The sequence below is a fragment of the Mesoplodon bidens genome, assembly GCF_964165515.1.
Source record: "Mesoplodon bidens genome assembly, chromosome: 4".
Classification (NCBI taxonomy): Eukaryota; Metazoa; Chordata; class Mammalia; order Artiodactyla; family Ziphiidae; genus Mesoplodon; species Mesoplodon bidens.
In genome coordinates, this window is record NC_138160.1 from 154,498,635 (window position 1) to 154,517,843 (window position 19,209).

The following is a 19,209-nucleotide window of genomic DNA, read 5'->3' on the forward strand; positions in this document are numbered from 1 at the left end:
CGTTGAAGGTAACGCTGAAGACTGTTACAGGCTTAGCAAATCAGGTATTACTTATTTATTGTTTATAAAACACTGGAGAGCTAATATTTGATGATCAGCTTTACAAAGCCTTTTGGAAGTGGGAAAGACTGGAGCTAAGGGAACCAAGGAGGAGGATTAATTAGAAAACGTGGGGCCAGAAAAAGGAAAGTGTCTGCTGGAACAGAAAGGAGAGGAATAACTTCAAGAGCTATTTCCAGGATAGAATGAATAAAACTTAATGATGGATTTGGATGGTGGTGACGGGGAAGGGATGTATAGGTAGACTTTAAATCAAAAGCCTTATTGAAATCAGCTAGAAACAATGGGGATGAAGGTCCTCAACTGTGATCTCAATGAGTGAAGTCCCAAAAGTTCTATCCCCTTCAACCATTTCCAGCCACCAGCAGCAACCACTGCTACCCTTGATGTCACTTTTCCACCAGTCACCTCCACTGGGGCTTTTTACCTATATCTTCCAGTAGTTTCACCTCCTTAAATTCACTCAATTAATCAGCTCAGTGAGCCTTCATCATGATCTCCCATTTTAACATTCCCAGTCTCTGAGCAGTCATTCACCATATTTCTACTTCGCCCTTAGAAGGAAAGGAAACCACCCAGTTTTCTCTGTTTTGTGAGGGTCACAGGCTGGGAAATTACCTTATCAGTACTTGTTTAAATTTAGTTCCAGGACTTTGGTGGCTCAAGGCTGAGGGGAAGCATGGGTGGGGGTGGAGGGCAGGGCAGATGACCAGCAGGGGTTGGGTGCAGGGTGGGGTACCAGTCTTCAGAATGGTGGGGTTGAGCAAAGGAACCACCAGTGGAAGGCTGTGAGGGAAGGGCATGGTTGTAGGGGTGATGGAAGCAGGTCGCTGGGGGAGGTGGTGTTGGGTAGGAGTAGGGGCAAGCAGGGCACTCAGGCAAGAAACCAGAGAAGGTGGCAGGAGACAGATGGGCCAGTGGCTGGAGCAGTGACCGCTCTTGCTTCCTCTGCTTAGGTCTGTGGTTCTGGAACCAGACCTGAGGAGGAGGGAGAAGAGCCACATTAGAGCCCCTCTCTCAAATAGGTGGCATTGTCATATGCGGCTACAGACTGGTACAGGGCATAAGACTCCCCCACATCCCCAGAGGAAGTAAAGCTCTTGCAGAAGGCATAGCTGAACCAGGACTAGTGACAAAGCAAGACCCACACCATTCCCCCAGTCCATATCTAAATTTGCCCTGCTACAACTTTGGGTGAGTAAGAAATGTCAACTTGTAAAAAGAAAGAGATAAGCATGACATAGTGGCATTTCACCTCCACAGAGAATGGGAAATTTCCTCTAGGGTTATCAGAGACTAAGACTATGGATGAGTTTAAGTGTTACAGACCAGGTTAGATTTAGGGTACAGTTTATTCTTAAGATTAAGTAACTCTATGGTTAGAATTGAGCAAGCATCAGGTTGAGTTTCAAGACCATGGTTAGGGACAAGGTTACATCCGTGTGTGAATAGTTAGGATTGAATTTCTGTTGGAGTTCACATCACTGTTAAGGTTGGGGTTTGACTTTGAAATTCAAGTTAGATTAGGTTAGCTCCAAGGTTAAACTCCAGTGAAATTCCTGACGTAGATGAGGTTATGCTGACTGTTGGGTAAGACTCTGTTCTGGTGAACATTTGGGTTAGGTTTATGGTGCCCTGAGAATTAATTTATGCCCCAGTATTTCCCAATCACCAAATCTGCATTTCTTCAGGGGATGGTGGGCGGGGGATCCTGGGCCATTACCTGGATTCTGGCCTCGCTGAGACCTGTGTCCTGGGCCAGGCTTTCTCCGGCCCAAAAGTCAGGGTAGCGGTTCCTCCCAAAAGCTGACTCCAGCTGTTCCAAGTGCGCTGGACTGAAGGTGGTGTGGTGGCGGCGCCGGGAATGTGGGCGACCCCTCTGTTCTCCTTGTGAGCAAAGACTTGGTCTCCCTACTCCTACACCAGAGAGGTTCCTGTAGGGCTGAGTGCTCATGTCTGAGAAGGAGGGGGGAGAGAGAGTTTGCTGCCACATGGATCCACCCATCCAACCCAGACCACATATGCTGGAACCCCCAGATTCTACTAGGACCCAGTGTATTACTCATATACTCTGCCCTGACCAGAAATTCTTCAGCTTTCAGAATTAGCTGAATCCAGCTCAGCCTTGGCCCTGATTCACTTCTGATTCCCTTAACCCATGCTGCCCTCTCCACATGAAGTCCGCCCCTCAGTCTCACTTGTCCTAGGCACTCACGCTCCCTCTGCCTCACTTCTGCACCTTGTGCCCACTCCCTATTACACTCCCCCAGATGCATCCCCATGTAAGGCATGCCCCTCCATAGCCTTTCATCTCTCTCAGCACACATACCACCTTCCTGGGTCTCACCCTGTGGATCTCCTATTCGCTCTGACAACCTAACAAACTGCCCAGGTCTCTGTCTAAGACCCCTATGACTTGCTCCCTGCTCTCATGGTTCACATGCAACTTAAACCTTTATATTGTTCCCATTGTCCTATTCCCTCCACCTGGGAAGATGAAACATTCCTCACTCTTCCGCTCAGACACACCCTCCTCACACATACATTTCATCTTCTCCCCTATCCCAGTCCTGGCCTGGCCACCAGGCTGCAGGAACCTGAGCTCGTGGGAAAGGCCTGCCTCTTCTCCCTACAGACTCACTAAGCCCCCACACTAATTAGTCTGAGAGCCAGCTGGGGAATAGAGAACAGGAGCAAAAGGAAACACCTGGGAGGCACACACTGAGAAAAGATATCTGGAGTGAGGATCCCATCCCCATGGGGACCCAGGCGGTAGTCCCTACCCCGTGCTCACTATCCACCTGAGCCCCCTGCTCTCCTCGGATCCAAAGCCCTGGCCCCTCCAACTCTCATCCTTGGAGAAAGCAGTGCAGTGAGCAAACTCGGAGGTCAGGAGTGAGGAGACAGCTTTTAGCTCAGCCTCTGCTGCCTCCTCATCCGTCAGGGTCTCAGTGTGCCACTCTGTAAAGCAAAGGAGTTGTATCGGCCCATGTGTTCTAAGATTCCCTTGTTTTTAACATTCTAGGATTCTGGTTTTTTATTTCTCCTCTTCACTTTCCTCGTGGTGAACCATCGCCCCACGGAGCCTGAGCATGGAGCATGCACACTTGCTGTCTCCTCAGGACCACCTCAGAGATTCACTCACCCACCGTGGAGGTCAAAGTCCCAGCGGCTGCATAGCCCTCGGGCCAGAGACTGCTGCAAACTCGCCCCTTCTTTTGTTTACCCTGCTCACTCTTCCCTTCTGCATCCATGGCTCACAACAACGACCAAAGACAGCTCAGTCTCGTGTCCCTGAGTCTCTGATTCTGGATCAGTCTTTCTCTGTTTCTGTTCCCCTCTATGCCTTGTATTTCACTGCTTTCCCCCTGTTTATACCTCTCTCTGAATCTCTCTCCCTGTGTAGATATAGATAGATAGACCTTTTTCTCTATCTCCTTTTTTCTAACTTTTCTTTCTATTTCTAATTCCCCATTCCTTTGCTTGAGTATCATCTCATTCTGCCTTGCCCTCACCCTGTTTCTCTGTTTTAGTCTCCACTTTTCTCCCCCTGCACCTTCTCTCTCTGGGATGCCGTTCTCTCCTTTTGCTCTCAGCTGCCTACTTTCCCAGCTTGCAATCCCACACTAACTCTTTCTCCCTGAGCCTTGGAGGAGTGACCTGTTCCTCACCCCTGTGAGCCCATCCAATCATTGCCTGGTCGCCAGAGCCCCCATCATCAGGGGAGGATCAGAAGCCAGATGAGGGAAGGTGCTCTGTTGGAGGGTCCAGGGACTGGGGCCAAGAGCTCATATTCCCAGAGGACCAAATTCTTTTGTCCTGTTAAATCCCCTCCTGGGAGCAGGCAGGGGAAGGAAGAGAAAATGCATTCCTCCTGAGACTCCTCCTCAGAACCTCATGATGATGGGAGAGGGAGAGGGAGAGTTTGTGCAAATGGAGATGAGGAGTAGGGCCTGCCTTGTGTCTTAGTACGTGGGTGATTCCCAAAGACTTCTTTCCAGGAAACTAAAAAACTAAAAAGACAAGTACATTCTGGCCCCTCCTAAATATCCTGATTCTCAGAATACACTGGACACCCCGTCAGGACAACCTGAACCATAGGATGAGTCTCCCAGACACCATAGTTCTCAAGTACTTTCTGTTTTCTTCTCCCAAATGTCACCTCCTCATTCACTCAGAACCCCCGAGGACTCCCTGACCCTCCAAGGTCACCCAGACCATCAGAGAACACTTACCCTCAAGAGCATCTGTATTCCAGGTGCATCCTTATCTCCCTGGACCTCAGGACTCTGCAGAAGACTGAGATTCCCATGACATCCCGACATTCTGATTCTTCAAGGAAACCCTGACATACCCAGCATTGCTAGCAGTCAGGACACCCTGACACACGCAGTATTCTGATTCTTGAGATTACTTAGATCTAGGAACTACATTCTGACATCCGTAGGACATCCTGACCCTTTAAAGACAGCCCAATATCCTAGGACTCTAGGGTTCTCTAGGACACACTGAAACCTAGAGTATTCAACCTCAACTAGGAGATTATCCCTGTCCCCCGCCATGAAGTTCTGAAACGTCAGAATAGACTGAATCAATGAGGGCACCTTAATCCCCTTGGAACACACTGTACTCATAGGACTGTCTGATCCCCAATGTTATGCTAATCCTTCACACACATTCTTTAAAAGAACAACTCAAGACAGAAAAACATGGTAATCGTCCAGGATCCTGAGGCTTACAATATGATCCATGGATCAGAAGTATAAGCAGCACATGAGAGCTTGTTAGAAATGTCAGATTTGAGGCCTCACTTCAGTCCTACTGAATCAGAATTTTCACTGTAACAAGATCCCCAAGAGAACTGACTGTACACTTGTCTTCATCAGCTCTGGCTGCCATAATAAAATGCCAAAGGTAAGGTGGCTAAAACAACAGGTATCCATTTCTCACAGTTCTGGAGGCTGAGAAGTCCATGATTAACGTGCCAGCTGATTCAGTTCCTAAGAGACTTTTCCTGGGTTACAGACAGCCAACTTCTGTGTCTTCACAAGACAGAAAGAGAACTCAGTCCTGGTCTCTTTTCTCTTCTTATAAAGACACTACTCTAATCTTGTGGCCTCAACCTCACGATCTCACTTAACCCTAATCACCTCCCAAAGGCCCCACCTCCAAATATCATTGCATCACATTGGGGTTAGGACTCAACATATGAAGTGGTGAGGAGACACAAACATTCAGGTCATAACAACATAAAAGTCGAGAAACACTGATCCAAGATGCCAGCCCCTCTCCCCCTACCCCAGGGTATACTGTGACCTCCTAGAGAAACTCGAGCTGCATGACAGCTCTGCCTCCCAAGATTCATGTAGTCAACTTGGATCCACAAGCACACACTGAATTCCAATACTCTTGCTGCCTCAAAATAGCCTAACCCTATAAGGGAACTCTGACCAGCCATCCAAAGCAGCCTGATGATCCCAGGACACTCTGATATTACAAAGAAACTCTGACCTACTACCCTGCTCCCCAAGACATTGGGACACTACAGGTTTGACTTGACATCCCAGGATACCATTATTTCCTAGGAGGCTGGGGAGGAGTTTTTTTCCAGGGCATCCAAATTCCCACTCAACCTTGACCTTCAAGGGAGTCTGATACCCAGGGTTCTCTCACCCTACCAGAGGCAGGATGGTGTGGTGGGGAAGAATACAGGTTCTGGAGCCAGGCTGCCCTGGGTTCAAATACCAGCTATACCACTTACTAGCTATGTGATCCTGGGCTCATTACTTTGTATCTCTGCACCTCAGCTTTATCATCTAAGGATTATAATACAGTCAATTCTCTTTATATAGGTAGTTTTGTTCCATAAAGTCATGATAAACACTGAATTGGTGAATACTGAACCACTGTTACTAAGGGAAATAGGTTCCTGTGAGCCTCTGGCCACAATATTTTTGGTCAACCAATCAATACATAACATTGTTGTATGTGTGTCTCAGTTTAAATACACCTTACTTAATATATATTGTAAACTCATTAACATTGCACTCATGGCTAACAGCACTATAACTCATGCCTGAACAAAGATTATTTTCTCCGTTAAACACCTCATGGACCTCCTGCACTTAGGAACGCTAGACAACATTGCAGCACTATGCTTGGGGGCCATTTGGAACAGTACTATTGCCTTCAAAAGACAAAAATGTATAAAATGTTGGCTTAGACAAGATAGAAGTTTATTTCTAGCACCCACAAAATAAGTTCAGATGTAGGTATTCAAAGGCTGGTACAGTGGATCTAAGATGTCATCAGACTCCCAAGCTCAGAAGTTTCTACCCCATTATCTTAGTGTAAGATTTCCATCTTCATCTTATGGTCCAGGGTGGCAGCTGGAGGTACTGTCATCATTTCCACACCACAGGCCAGAGAAAGAAGGAAAAGTAGAAGAGCGAGCATCCATGTCCCACGAGGGTGGTGCACCCCAAACTCTGTGGGACAGAAGTTCCTGCACTCAGGACCCTTCCTGACCTTGGCCTGTCCCTATGTGCCTCTTCCTCTGGCTGGTCATTTGTGTCATTTATAGTATCCTTTAAAATGAACCAATAATAGTAAATAAACTCTTTCCTTGAGTTCTGTGAGACATTATAGCAAATTATCCAATTTGAGGATGGGGTCATGGAAACCCCGATGTGTAACCAAGTTTAAGAGAGTATGAGTAACCTGGGGGCCCAGTACTTCTGATTGGCATCTGAATGGGGGTAGCTTTGTGGGACTGAGCCCTTAAACTCTGGGGTCTGTCTTAGGTCAGGATAGTTAGTATCTGAATTAAATTAAATTATAGGGCACCCAATTAGATTGGAAAGGAAAAAGTAAAATTGTCTTTGTATGTGGACACAATAATCTGTCATGCAGTATTTTTGATGGAATTATAAGGAAGCTATTATAGCTAATTAGTGAGTTTAGCAAAGTTTCAGGATTCAAAACCAATATTAAAAAATAATCATATAACAACAAATAATAAATAATTTGAATTAAAAACTTAGTACCATTTACAGTAGCATAAAATATGAAACATTTAGTGTTAAAGTTGTCAAAAATATGAACAATCCATACACTGAAAACTAAAAATAATATTCATGAGAGGAATAAAAGAAAACCTTTTAAAATGAAGATATATGCTATGCTTTTGGGTCAGGATACTAATTATTGTTAATTCTGAAATTGATAACATTTCATGTGGTCTCAAAATTTCATCAGACTTTTTCATAGAAATTGGAAAACTGATTCTAAAATTTATATAACAATGTAAAAAACCTAGCATTGCCAAAACAGCTTTGAAAAAGATCTAAGTTGGAAGACTTACACTGTCCAAATTCAAGAATTATTATATAAAGATTGTACTCAAGGCAAATGAGTCTTGGCCATCAGTCTTGGCTATGAGTCCTGCCATCAGTATAGACAAATATATGAATGGAAAGGAAAGAATTCAGAAATAAACCCAAATACAAAGGCAATTTAGCAGAGAACGTCTAGCTTTTTTAAACAAGTGGTGCTGGACCAGTTGGCTATCTAAATCACATGGGGTGAGGGGGATGGAACTTGGATCCATACCTCATACCATATTTTAAAATTAACCCAAAATGGACCACAGATCTGAATGTAAAATCTAAAATTATAAAACTTCCAAAACAGGTAAAAAAATCTTTGGAGGGCTTCCCTGGTAGCACAGTCACTGAGAGTCCACCTGCCAATGCAGGGGACACAGGTTCATGCCCTGGTCCGGGAAGATCCCACATGCTGTGGAGTGGCTGGGCCCGTGAGCCATGGCTGCTGAGCCTGCGTGTCTGGAGCCTGTGCTCCACAATGGGAGAAGCCACAGCATTGAGAGCCCCGCGTACCGCAAAAAAAAAAAAAAACTTTGTGAACTTGGATAACATAAATATGTCTTAGATATGACACCAAAAGACCATATATAAATGAACAAACTGGTAAATTGAACATCAAAGTAAGAACTTCTGCTCTTCAATATACACTGATAAATGAATTAAAAGACAAGTTACATACTGGAAGAAAACATTTGCAAATCATATATCTAATAAGAACATTTATCTGTTAATTCATTTATCTGATAAAGGTTAACTATGCCCAGTATACAAATTTAAGAATATAAAGCCAAACATTGTAATTTTGAAAAATGCAAAAAATTTGAACAGGCAATTCACCAAGAAATATATGCAATACAACAACCTTGGAAAAGAGTTTGGCATTTTCTTAAAAATGTTAATTTCTTAAAATGATCCAGCCTTTCCTCTTCTAGTTAATTAATCCAAGAGAAGAAAAAGCATAGATCCATACCAAGTCTTGTAGTTGAATGTTGCCTGTGACTTTATTTCTGAGACAACACAAGCCTTCATAGATAGGCGCCTGTATGAACCGTTGTAGTATAGCCATGAAATGGAATATTACCTGCAATAAAAAGGAATAAACTACAGCTACAGCATGGATGAATCTCAAAACAATTATGCTGTTAAAGAAGCCAGACAAAAGTGTACATGTTATACGATTTCATTTCTGCAAAACCCAAGAACAAGAGTTGGCAAAGCACAGCCTATAAGCAAAATTCAGCCCTCTGCCTTTTTTTTCTTTTTTTAACAAGTTCTTTGGAACATAGCCATCATCATGTTTTTCATATTTTCTATGACTGCTCTCCTTCTACAATGGGAGAGGTGACATTGCAACATCTAGAGTACTCAGTAACTGGCCTTTTACAGTAAAAATTTGCCGACTCTTGCCTTAGTGTACATGTTGAAATACATAGAAAACACAATGGAATCTATAAAAACATTCCTAGAATTGATAAGCTAATTTCAGAGTACAAGGTGAATATGCAAAATCAACTGTGTGTCTATATGTTAGCAATAAAAGATTAGAATTTAATCCTCCCCAAATTAATCAACAGATTCAATACAACCCAATCAAAATCCTAACAGACAATTTTCAAGAAATTGACAAGCTGATTTAAAGGTTTATATTGAAAAGCAAAGGACCTAAAATAGCGGAAAACCTTGAAAATTAAGAACAAGTTCAGATCACTTATACTATTGATTTCAATATTTAACATAAAGATTCAATAATCATGACAGTGTGGTATTGGCGTTAGATAAACATAGAAATGAATGCAACACACAAAAACTCCAGAAATAGAATTGAATTTCAACAAAGGTGCAAGTATAATTCATATGGAAACAGAAATCTTTTTAGCAGGTGATGTTGGAACAACTGGTTATCAGTATAGATAAAAATTACTCTAACTTTTACCTCGCATCATATTCACTCACGGAAATGAATCATAAAGTTAAAGACAAAATTCTATTAAACTACTGGAAGAAAACATGGTAGAAAATATTTGTTACACTGACTTAGGCAAAGATTTCATGAATAGGACATAAAAAGCATAACTTTAAGGGGAAAGAGTGATAAGATGGACATTAAAATTAATGTTTTTCTCTTTATAAGGCAGAAGAAAATTAAAGCAAACCACAAACTGGGAGAAAATATTTGCGAAATTTACAATTGAGTCCAGAAAAAAAACCTCAGAAATGAGAAGAAAAACAGCTCAATAAAAATAGGCAAACAACCCAATAAAAATGGGGAAAATATTTGAACATAACTTCACAAAAGGAGATATATGAATAGGCGATAAGTATAAGATGCTCAACATCACTAGTTATCAGGAAAATGCAAATTAAAACCACAATGAGATATTATTATACATCCAGTAGAATAGTTAATGTTAAAAAGACTGACAAGGGCTTCCCTGGTGGCGCAGTGGTTGAGACTCGGCCTGCTAATGCAGGGGACATGGGTTCGTGCCCCGGTCTGGGAAGATCCCACATGCCGCGTGAGCCGTGGCCGCTGAGCCTGTGTGTCTGGAGCCTGTGCTCTGCAACGGGAGAGGCCACAGCAGTGAGAGGCCTGCATACTGAAAAAAAAATGACTGACACTACCCAGTGTTGATAAGGATGTGTAACAATTAGCACTCTCAAATATTGCTGATAGGAATGCAAACTGTCCAGCTATTTTTTGCAAAAACAGTATTGCAGTATCTTATAAAGTTAAAACATTTACCATAAAAACCAGTAATCACATTCCAAGAAAAATGAAAGCATATGGCCACACACAAACTTCTACAGAAATATACATGGTAGTATTATATGCACATTGTATACATATATAGTGATATGCATACATATTATACATAATAGTTCTAAACTGAAAACAAACCAATTTCCTCAACTGTTGAATGGTTATAAAAATTGTGGATCTCCTTACTATGGAATACTACACAGGAATGAAAAGGAACACAATGTTAATAAATGCAACAAATTTGTGATACATTGACAACATGGATTAATCTCAAAAGCATTAGGCTAAGTGAAAGAATTCAAACACAAAAGACCACATACTGTATGATTCCATTTATATTAAATTCTAGGAAACACAAAATTGTAGTGAAAGAAAGCAGATCAGTGATTACCTGGTCATGGAAGGGTGCTAACTTCAAAGGGAAACAAGAAAACTTTTTAGGGTGATATAACTGTGGTGTTTCTTGATTGTGGTGGTGGTTACATGACAACATGATTTTAAAATACATCGAAGTGTAATGTAAATGGGTAATGTTTATTATCTATCAATTATAACTCAACCCCCCAAAATTAATTACAAAATATGGAAGGAAAAGAGGCATAAAAATTAAGCAAATGATGGCCTCCCTCGTGGCGCAGTGGTTGAGAGTCCGCATGCCGATGCAGGGGATACGGGTTTGTGGCCCGGTCCGGGAGGATCCCATATGCCGCGGGGCGGCTGGGCCCGTGAGCCATGGCTGCTGAGCCTGCGTGTCCGGAGCCTGTGCTCCGCAATGGGAGAGGACACAACAGTGAGAGGCCCGCATGCCGCAAGAAAAAAAAATTAAGCAAATGAAAAAAATAGGCAATTATTATTATTTTTTAAATAGGCAATTATTAACTTCAGGGACATTCAAAATTTGTACCAGGAAAAACAAAAGGATTAGTACACAAACAGTGTATAACAGAGTCAGAAAGTCAATAATAGATATTGACATACCTCCAAATTGTGATGTGCCTATAATAGGATCATTTGAGGAAGAGGAAAAGGGATGGTGAAGTGGTATTAACTCATCACCTGTCAAAATGGGAAGACAATATATTGTAAATCAATGATCAAAAATAGCATTATAAACATATTATTCAGAAATATATAAAAGTATTTATATTGGGAAGTTGGATCATGGAGTGGAAAGGTAGGTAGTGAACTACCTTTCTCATTTAAAGAATTGTTTAACTTTTAAAGCTATGCTAATATATTTATTTGACTAAAATAATTATAAAATAAAAATTCTTGATTAAATACTTGATTTATTCAGTTTTTATATTCCTTTATTATTAATAAGAGCATTTAAGGCTATTTTCCCATAGCTTTTTATATTTTTTCTCTGATTTATGAATCATTTGGTTTAAACTTTCTTTTTGATATGGGGATTATGAAGAACACTGTTTTAAATTTTATCAACTGAACATTTCTTTTTACATTTTGATTTCTGGTTTCTAATTTTTGGCTTTGTGGTGAAGGCCATAAGAGAATATATCCTATGAAATCAATGTTTGATTTCATTGATTCAGTTTTCATTTCAAAAACTCTATTATAAAGTTTTTGTAGTAGTCAAGAAAATGGCCAACATTTGTAATTATTCCCTGGGCTTAAAATAAGAATACATATTCTCTATTTTCAAGGTGGATATATGTGTATTTTATATGTGTGTATATATATATATATATATATATGTATACATATTTTTTGTGTTTTGCGGTACACTGGCCTCTCACTGCTGTGGCCTCTCCTGTTGTGGAGCACAGGCTCTGGACGTGCAGGCTCAGCGGCCATGGCTCACCGGCCCAGCCACTCCGCGGCATGTGGGATCCTCCTGGACCGGGGCACGAACCCATGTCACCTGCATTGGCAGGCGGACTCTCAACCACTGCACCACGAGGGAAGCCCTATATATATATATTTTAACTGATGTATAGTTGATTTACAATGTGATAATTTCTGCTGTACAGCAAAGTGATTCAGTTATATATGCATTTTTTAAATATTCTTTTCCATTATGGTTTATCACAGAATATTGAATATATTTCCGTGTACAAATCAAATTTCTTTGTTGTTTAAACAAAATCTCTGTCATATTTTTTAATTAACTACTTGATCTATCAAATTCTGGGAATTGTATATTAAAGTCCATCATTAAGACATGAATCAACTTCTTTAAAATTTTTTTTAAACCTTTGCCTAACCTATTCCTATTCTACATTGCTTACATTGCTATTGCAAACAGTTGCTACATTGTTTTGTTTGATTTCATAACTGTGATTAAGTTTTATGAATTTGTCCTTTGTTATCATAAAATATTCCTCTTTTGTGAGTTATGCTGTCAGTTGACTTAATTATTTCCTTATCTGTAATTTATAACGCCACCAATGTTCTCTGATTTTTGCACTTGCCTAACACATCTTTGCCCAATTTCATATTTGTGTTCTTTCTTTTTTTAAAATTGGTTTTAAAACTCACCTTGTAAAAATTTTGCTATGTATATGCACACAAATAGAAACTAAAAAATACACATCCAAGTTCCAACAGCCCACAGATATTATTTAGATGACCACATATATAACCCACACCCAGTATTCCCTACCCCCGTCCACAGGCCGGCATTTCTAAGTGGTACGTCTGGTTTCCTTTGTCAGGAACACAGAAACTATTACAGAGATTAACTGAGACAGAATTGAGGGTCTGTTCTTAGACCTTACTTTCTTACTATAAATTGACAAACCTTTTATTTGAAAGAAGAAAGAGTGCAGAGTCCTAAAGACTTAAGGATTATACAAAAGGGAGTCAGTGTAGAGCAAAGAATGGAGCTACCATGAATATCTGTGGGCCAAGTTCACTGGCTTCACAATTTTTCTTCAGATCCATTCTGAGCACAGAGCAAGGGACCAAGTATATTTTGTCTGTGACATGGGTGTGAGATGTACTTGATGCAATGGGAAGCAACAAGTCTGAACACTAAACTGATTTCCCCTCAGGCTGAGATATCTGTGTCCAGAGAGGATAGGAACAAAGAACCCTTAGTATGTGTGCCTTTAATGAGGAGCTGTGGGGAATCCACCTTAGAGGCACCTGTCTGAATCTAAGTGTTCTCCTCCAGGGAGAAAATCTTTCTGACTCCCCCACTAGCTGTGACTTTCTCATGATTCAGGGTCAGGCAAGCAGCCAGTGGAGACAGGGGTCCCATGATAGCCTCTCACAGCAGCAGAGCAGCCAGGTAAGAAAATCTGGGAAAGCAGGTGAGGACACAGTTATCTCCCACAGAGACAGATTCACACGGACAAAAACACATACATTTACATTTGGAGAAACACACACTAAATGCTTCAGCATCTCACCAAGTTCAAACGGGAAACATCACCTGGTTTAACATGTACAAGCCTTTCCTCTTTCAGGATGTACTGCCCATTGCAGAACAGAGCAAGCATGTTTCCAAGGTGGAAATAGAAAATTAAGCAGTGGGAAACGAAAGAGGTAATAACTAAGGGCAGCAGTGCTAAGATCAGTGACGGCCGGCTCTTAGAAATTCTGGCCAAAAGCTCAGAGCCAAGAGCCACCCTCTTTCCTCACAAAAGAGACTCTTCTGTCAGACATTCAAGACCCTCCTATTCTGCCCTTAAGCTCCACCGTTTTATTAGTTGCTTCCTTGTGTACCTTCACTGTGGTCTATGACCACATTAGAGAAGTGTCTCGGAGGGAGGTTGCTTGGATGCCACATGGAACCCCACAGAGGGGGTCAGCTTGAGCTGCGGTCCAAGCACTAAGCATCCTCAGTTTTAAGGTCCAGGAACACAAACACTCAATGCTGCAAAACATGAGATGTCTCAGGGACAGTCACAAACTAAAGAGATTCATAAGGGACTGATGTATGAAACCAGGCCCTCTTACCATATTGACTTGGGGGTGGGGCCAACGTTGCTTGTACTCCTGGTAGGACTATCCCAGCAAACATTGACAGGAAGTGGCTAACCTTAAAGCTGGCAGATCTCTCGACATAGAGTCTGGGTTATTTAGAGCCTCTACACCTGTTTTTGCCTTTGCCAGTTCCCAGACAATAGGAAAAACCCTACACCATCCTGCTATACTTCTTTCACCTTCTACTACCATTTCCATTATGGGAAATAGCTTACAATTAAGACCCTAATATCAACATCTACTCTTTGGAGCACAATGAAAACGTCTGCACAAATATTGTTTTGGTTTTTCCTTGATGCAACCCCTGTACCCCCACTTCTACATTCTACATCCTTTCCCTGAAGTACTTTCTTTCAATAGCTCTGGGTACTGCCAACTTCTGCCTTTCTACCTTTTAATTCTGTGATATAATTTACGAGAAAATGGCTTCAGATCTCAGAATTTTACATTGGTTTTACTAATTTAACTCTCAAAATGCTGGATATTTTATAGTCACCATACTATATACATCCTGCAACCACTCTCCTAAAAGTATTGCCTGTGACACCCTTTATCCCAGTCAGTCAAGACATTTAACCTGTAAATCTCCTCCCCTGAAATGCCATCTCCTCTCCTCTTTACTATTCGAATACTGTGTATTCTTACATATTCAAAATTCTCTATCTGACTCTTTCTGCCTGCATTAATTCCTTAAGGCTGGGATTATCATTTGGATATGCCCCCATAACTTGACTTTCTCTATGAATCTCCTTTTCCTCTTCAAAAATAATACCAAATACCAGTGATCCTGTTTTGGCCAGCACAGGGAGAAAAGTAGTCTCTTCACAGAATGTCGTACATAGCAAACTCACTAGCACGCTTAGCTCATCCAAGCCAACATTTGTGAGCTACTGCAATGACATTTTGATGCTATCCAGTTACAACGTTGAGGGAAAACTGCCAGGCAGATCCTTCAGTGCCTAGAATTAGTATAATCCTGAGAAAATAAGAGAGATCCAGAATGAATTTGAGTGAGTTGTATAAAGTTATTCGGGTAAAAGAACTTATGACTTTAAACAAATAGCTAGATCTCATTGCTTCATTTTTCCCTTCTGCTTAATGAAGCTTGTTATTTTTTAAATTTACATATTTTAAATCTGTAAGAAATGTATGTAAAGCAGGAAGACACTGCCTGGCACTTGGTTATAGTCTCAGTAAATGGTTGATAATTGAAACTTGGAAGTAAAACTAGGGAGGAATATAAAGAAAAGGGCATTTCAGCTGTTTCAAGACTATAAATGTTATGCTTTCTTTCAATCTAATCTGTCATCACCTAATTTCTCTGAATCCCAGGTTCTTCATCTCTGATTCTTCTTCTCAGGGTCCTCACTTATGAATGATGGATGACAGAAGTTCCTGGTGGCCTAGTGGTTAGGATTCTAGGCTTTTACTGCTGTGGCCCAGGTTCAGTACCTGGTCAGGGAACTGAGATCCCACAAGCCATGTGAGGCGGCCAAAATATATATATATATATATGAATGATATGGATTAAAAGAAATTGTGTATGTGAAAATAACTTGTATATACCAGATATTCATTAACTGTTAGTGAAGTATGAATTAAGCTGCATGAAACCAAAGATAATTAAACACAAATTAAAATTATAGAAATTAACCAGCTATTTATTTCATTAAAACTCACTTCATAGAATTATCTAATGTGAATTAATTCTCAATGACAAAACAGTATCATAAAAAATTAGCTCAAATGATGACATTATCAATCTCATCTACTTTTATATTTGAAGTGTTATTAATTAAGAAATACATTTTGGATCTGGTATCATTAAAAACTTGTAATCTCTAAACAATATATGGAGCCTAATTAAATAAATATTTCCTTTTACTTTTGACCACATCTTCTCCCCTGCAGACATGGGCGGAGACAACCAGACTGGAGTCACAGAATTCATTCTCCTGGGACTCTCTGGGCAGTCAGAGCAGGAGGAGGTTCTCTTTGGGCTGTTCTTGTGGATGTACCTGGTCACCCTCATTGGGAACTTTCTCATTGTCTTGGCTATCAGCTGTGACAGTCATCTCCAAACACCCATGTCCTTATTCTTGGCCAACCTCTCCTGTGTCAACATCTTCTTTTCATCAGTCACAATCCCCAAAAAGCTGGTGAATCACATACTGTGAAGCAAGTCTTTCTCTTACATGGTATGTACGACCCAGATTTACTTCTTCATCATTTTCATCAACAGAGATGGGTTCCTCCACAGTGTGATGGCCTATGATGATTATACTGCCATCTGTTGCCCACTCCACTACACCATGATCATGAGGCCCAAACTCTGTGTCCTTCTGGTGGCTGCATCTTGGGTCAGTACAAATCTGCATGCTCTCCTACAGACTCTTCTCATGGTGCAACTCACATTTTGTTCCAACAATGCTGTGTATAACTTTTTCTGTGACCCTTATCCTATTCTAAAACTCTCTCGTTTGAATACCTTTATCAATGACCTGATGGTATTCACTGTGGGTGAACTGGTATTTATGACACCATTTGCATGTATCATCATTTTATGTGATTCCATCTTCTCTAATGTACTGAAGTTGCCATCTGTCCATGGAATAAGGAAAGCCCTGTCCACGTGTGGATCCCACCTCACTGTGGTCTCCCCATTCTATGGGGCAATCCTGGGAGTCTATAAGCACCCTTCATCCTCGTACTCAGTGCAAGATGTGGTGACTATTGTCATCTTCACAGTGGTGACTCCTCTCATCAATCTCTTCATCTACAGCTTGAGAAATCATGACATGAAGGGAGCTTTAAGGAAACTAATTTCATATTCTATAATTTAAAACTTTTAGAACTGAGAGGACTCTTGGATAGCATACATTTTTTCATTTTACAGACCAAGAAACTGAGTCCCTATAGGTGTAAATTTACCCATGACTATTCCTGTAATTAATGATATGTGATCATGGTCATGCTTTTAAATATGAGGCTGATAGGTGCTCATAAGTCATAAAACCATTAGTTATGTATAAAAAGGTGTGATTTTAAAACACTTATTTTACAGACAACAAAAATTCAGGAAAAGACAAGATTGGGTCCAGCAACCCTATGAGACAGTGGCTACTATATGGTCTGAGAATTTCAGAAAACTTTAGAGTTGGCTCTCCTCAGTTTCACCTGTCCTCTATGGCCTCACATTAGGAGATGTTAAATTATCCCCAATTTACTGAGTCACAGAAAAGTTACCTTTTCCAGGGCTGTACAACGAGCAATTATTGGTTACAAATGGTGCTGTTACTTTCAGGGTTTTGGTCATTACTGAATTAGTTAACTTTTCCTCTGTCTTAGGCTCAATTCCTACCTTCTCCTCTCACAGCTCAGAACCTAGCTCTGCACTATTCTTCTTCCCCCACAACCAATCTAACTTTTTGGTGCTTTATTGCCTGGCATGGGTGTCAGGGATGGGTATCAGAGGGTGGCGAGCCTCAGACAGTAGCTAGAATTCCTCATATAAATCTCGGTATCCCTTCAAATTTAGATGGGCTAAGAGAAGCAGAGGTTCCCTTAATGCTAAACTGTCCAGAGTTCCTATAACACTTTAGGAACATGAAAACATGAATTAATTACAGGATTTGGATTAGAACCCAGAACTTCTGACTCCAAGTCCAGAGTTTGTTCCAATCCATGGGGATAGTTTCCAGGAGTCCTTGCCTCTTTTCCTACTCTACACGTGAGGGTTCCCACCTCGTCTTCCCTGGTGTCCAGGGAGCACTCACCTAAATCTCCAGTGGTCATTCTTCAGAAGCCTTCAATTCCTCATTGGACTTCTCTCCTTTCTCAATCTTCTCTACTCTCGTGAAAAATCAGTACTCATTGTCCTCACTATCACCTCCTTTCCCACTTGGTCCCAACACTGACCAGCTCTTACCATGAGCACAGCAACAGGCTTATCGTGGTTCTGACTGCCTCCTGCTTCCCCCTACACATATCTGTCCTGCACACAGGATCAGTTTAATCCTCCTAAAACATTGATGACATCCTGTCAGCCACTCCTTATAGAAATATTGAAGAGGCCAGGATAAATCCAAGTATTACCTTCAAATACAAGCCCAAGATGACTCGGCCCCGAGCCATACTTACAACTTTGTTTGTCATCAACTCACATAATTATATGTTCCATGACTTTCTCCTAATTCTCTTCCTCTTTCTTTCATTCGTCTGCTGAAAAACTCCCTTGATTTTTTTTTTTTGTGTGGTACACGGACCGCTCACAGTTGTGGCCTCTCCCATTGTGGAGCACAGGCTCTGGACGTGCAGGCTCAGCGGCCATGGCTCACGGGCCCAGCCGCTCTGCGGCATATGGGATCCTCCCGTACCCGGGCACGAACCCGTATCCCCTGCATTGGCAGGTGGACTCCCAAACACTGCGCCACCAGGAAAGCCCTCCCTTGATTTTTAAAGACTCTAATAATTGTGCATTCCCCTTAACTCCTTTACTAATTACATCTCACAGACATGTACTGAGCACACAACACAGTTCTTCTTGGTTGTAGTAAATGAACTCCCAAATGTATTGTTGGTGCCAGTGGGAACCTGACTACATGTGACAAAATCAATGTAGTGTTCTGAACTGTTAAGTTTTATTTTAGAAGTAGTTTAGTGCAAATGTTTGAGATATAATAACATGGACTAATGTTGGTGTTTAAGGTTACATGACTCATTTTGGTCTCATCATATTCTTCCTTGCATTACCCATATCTGCATACATGTCTCCTCTGGTTATTACATTACATATTCACTTTGATAAAATACCATAGATTATGCATGGGCACATCCCATACAATGCTCAGTAGAGTTTTTGTTCATCCCAAATAATCATGTATTGAAAAATCACTGATGATGTGGTAGGCAAGTCTAAAGGTAACCTGGGAAGTGAACATTCCTAGACACAAAAAAATCAGAAGGGAAAAAATTTAAATCTAGGGAACTAAATACTGAGAAGGTTACTCCAGAACACAGAAAGGTTTCACTGCATACTGGGACCCAAAGAAG

At 41.1% G+C, this 19,209-nt stretch overlaps 1 protein-coding gene and 1 pseudogene across 2 annotated transcripts; one reads left to right on the forward strand and one right to left on the reverse strand.

Moving 5' to 3' along the window:
* Positions 1–699: 699 nt before the first annotated feature.
* On the reverse strand, positions 700–3,314 carry LOC308616635 (homeobox protein prophet of Pit-1-like; the record flags this gene model as incomplete). The annotated part of the gene is made up of 3 exons (XM_081232950.1): positions 700–1,038; positions 1,784–2,016; positions 3,206–3,314. 3 exons carry the CDS (start codon positions 3,312–3,314, stop codon positions 700–702), a joined length of 681 nt encoding a protein of 226 aa, XP_081089076.1.
* Positions 3,315–16,070: 12,756 nt separating this feature from the next.
* Positions 16,071–17,162, forward strand: LOC308616662 (olfactory receptor 1f45-like; annotated as a pseudogene). Its single transcript has one exon. The product of its transcript is annotated as an olfactory receptor 1f45-like (transcript).
* The last annotated feature ends 2,047 nt before the right edge of the window (positions 17,163–19,209 follow it).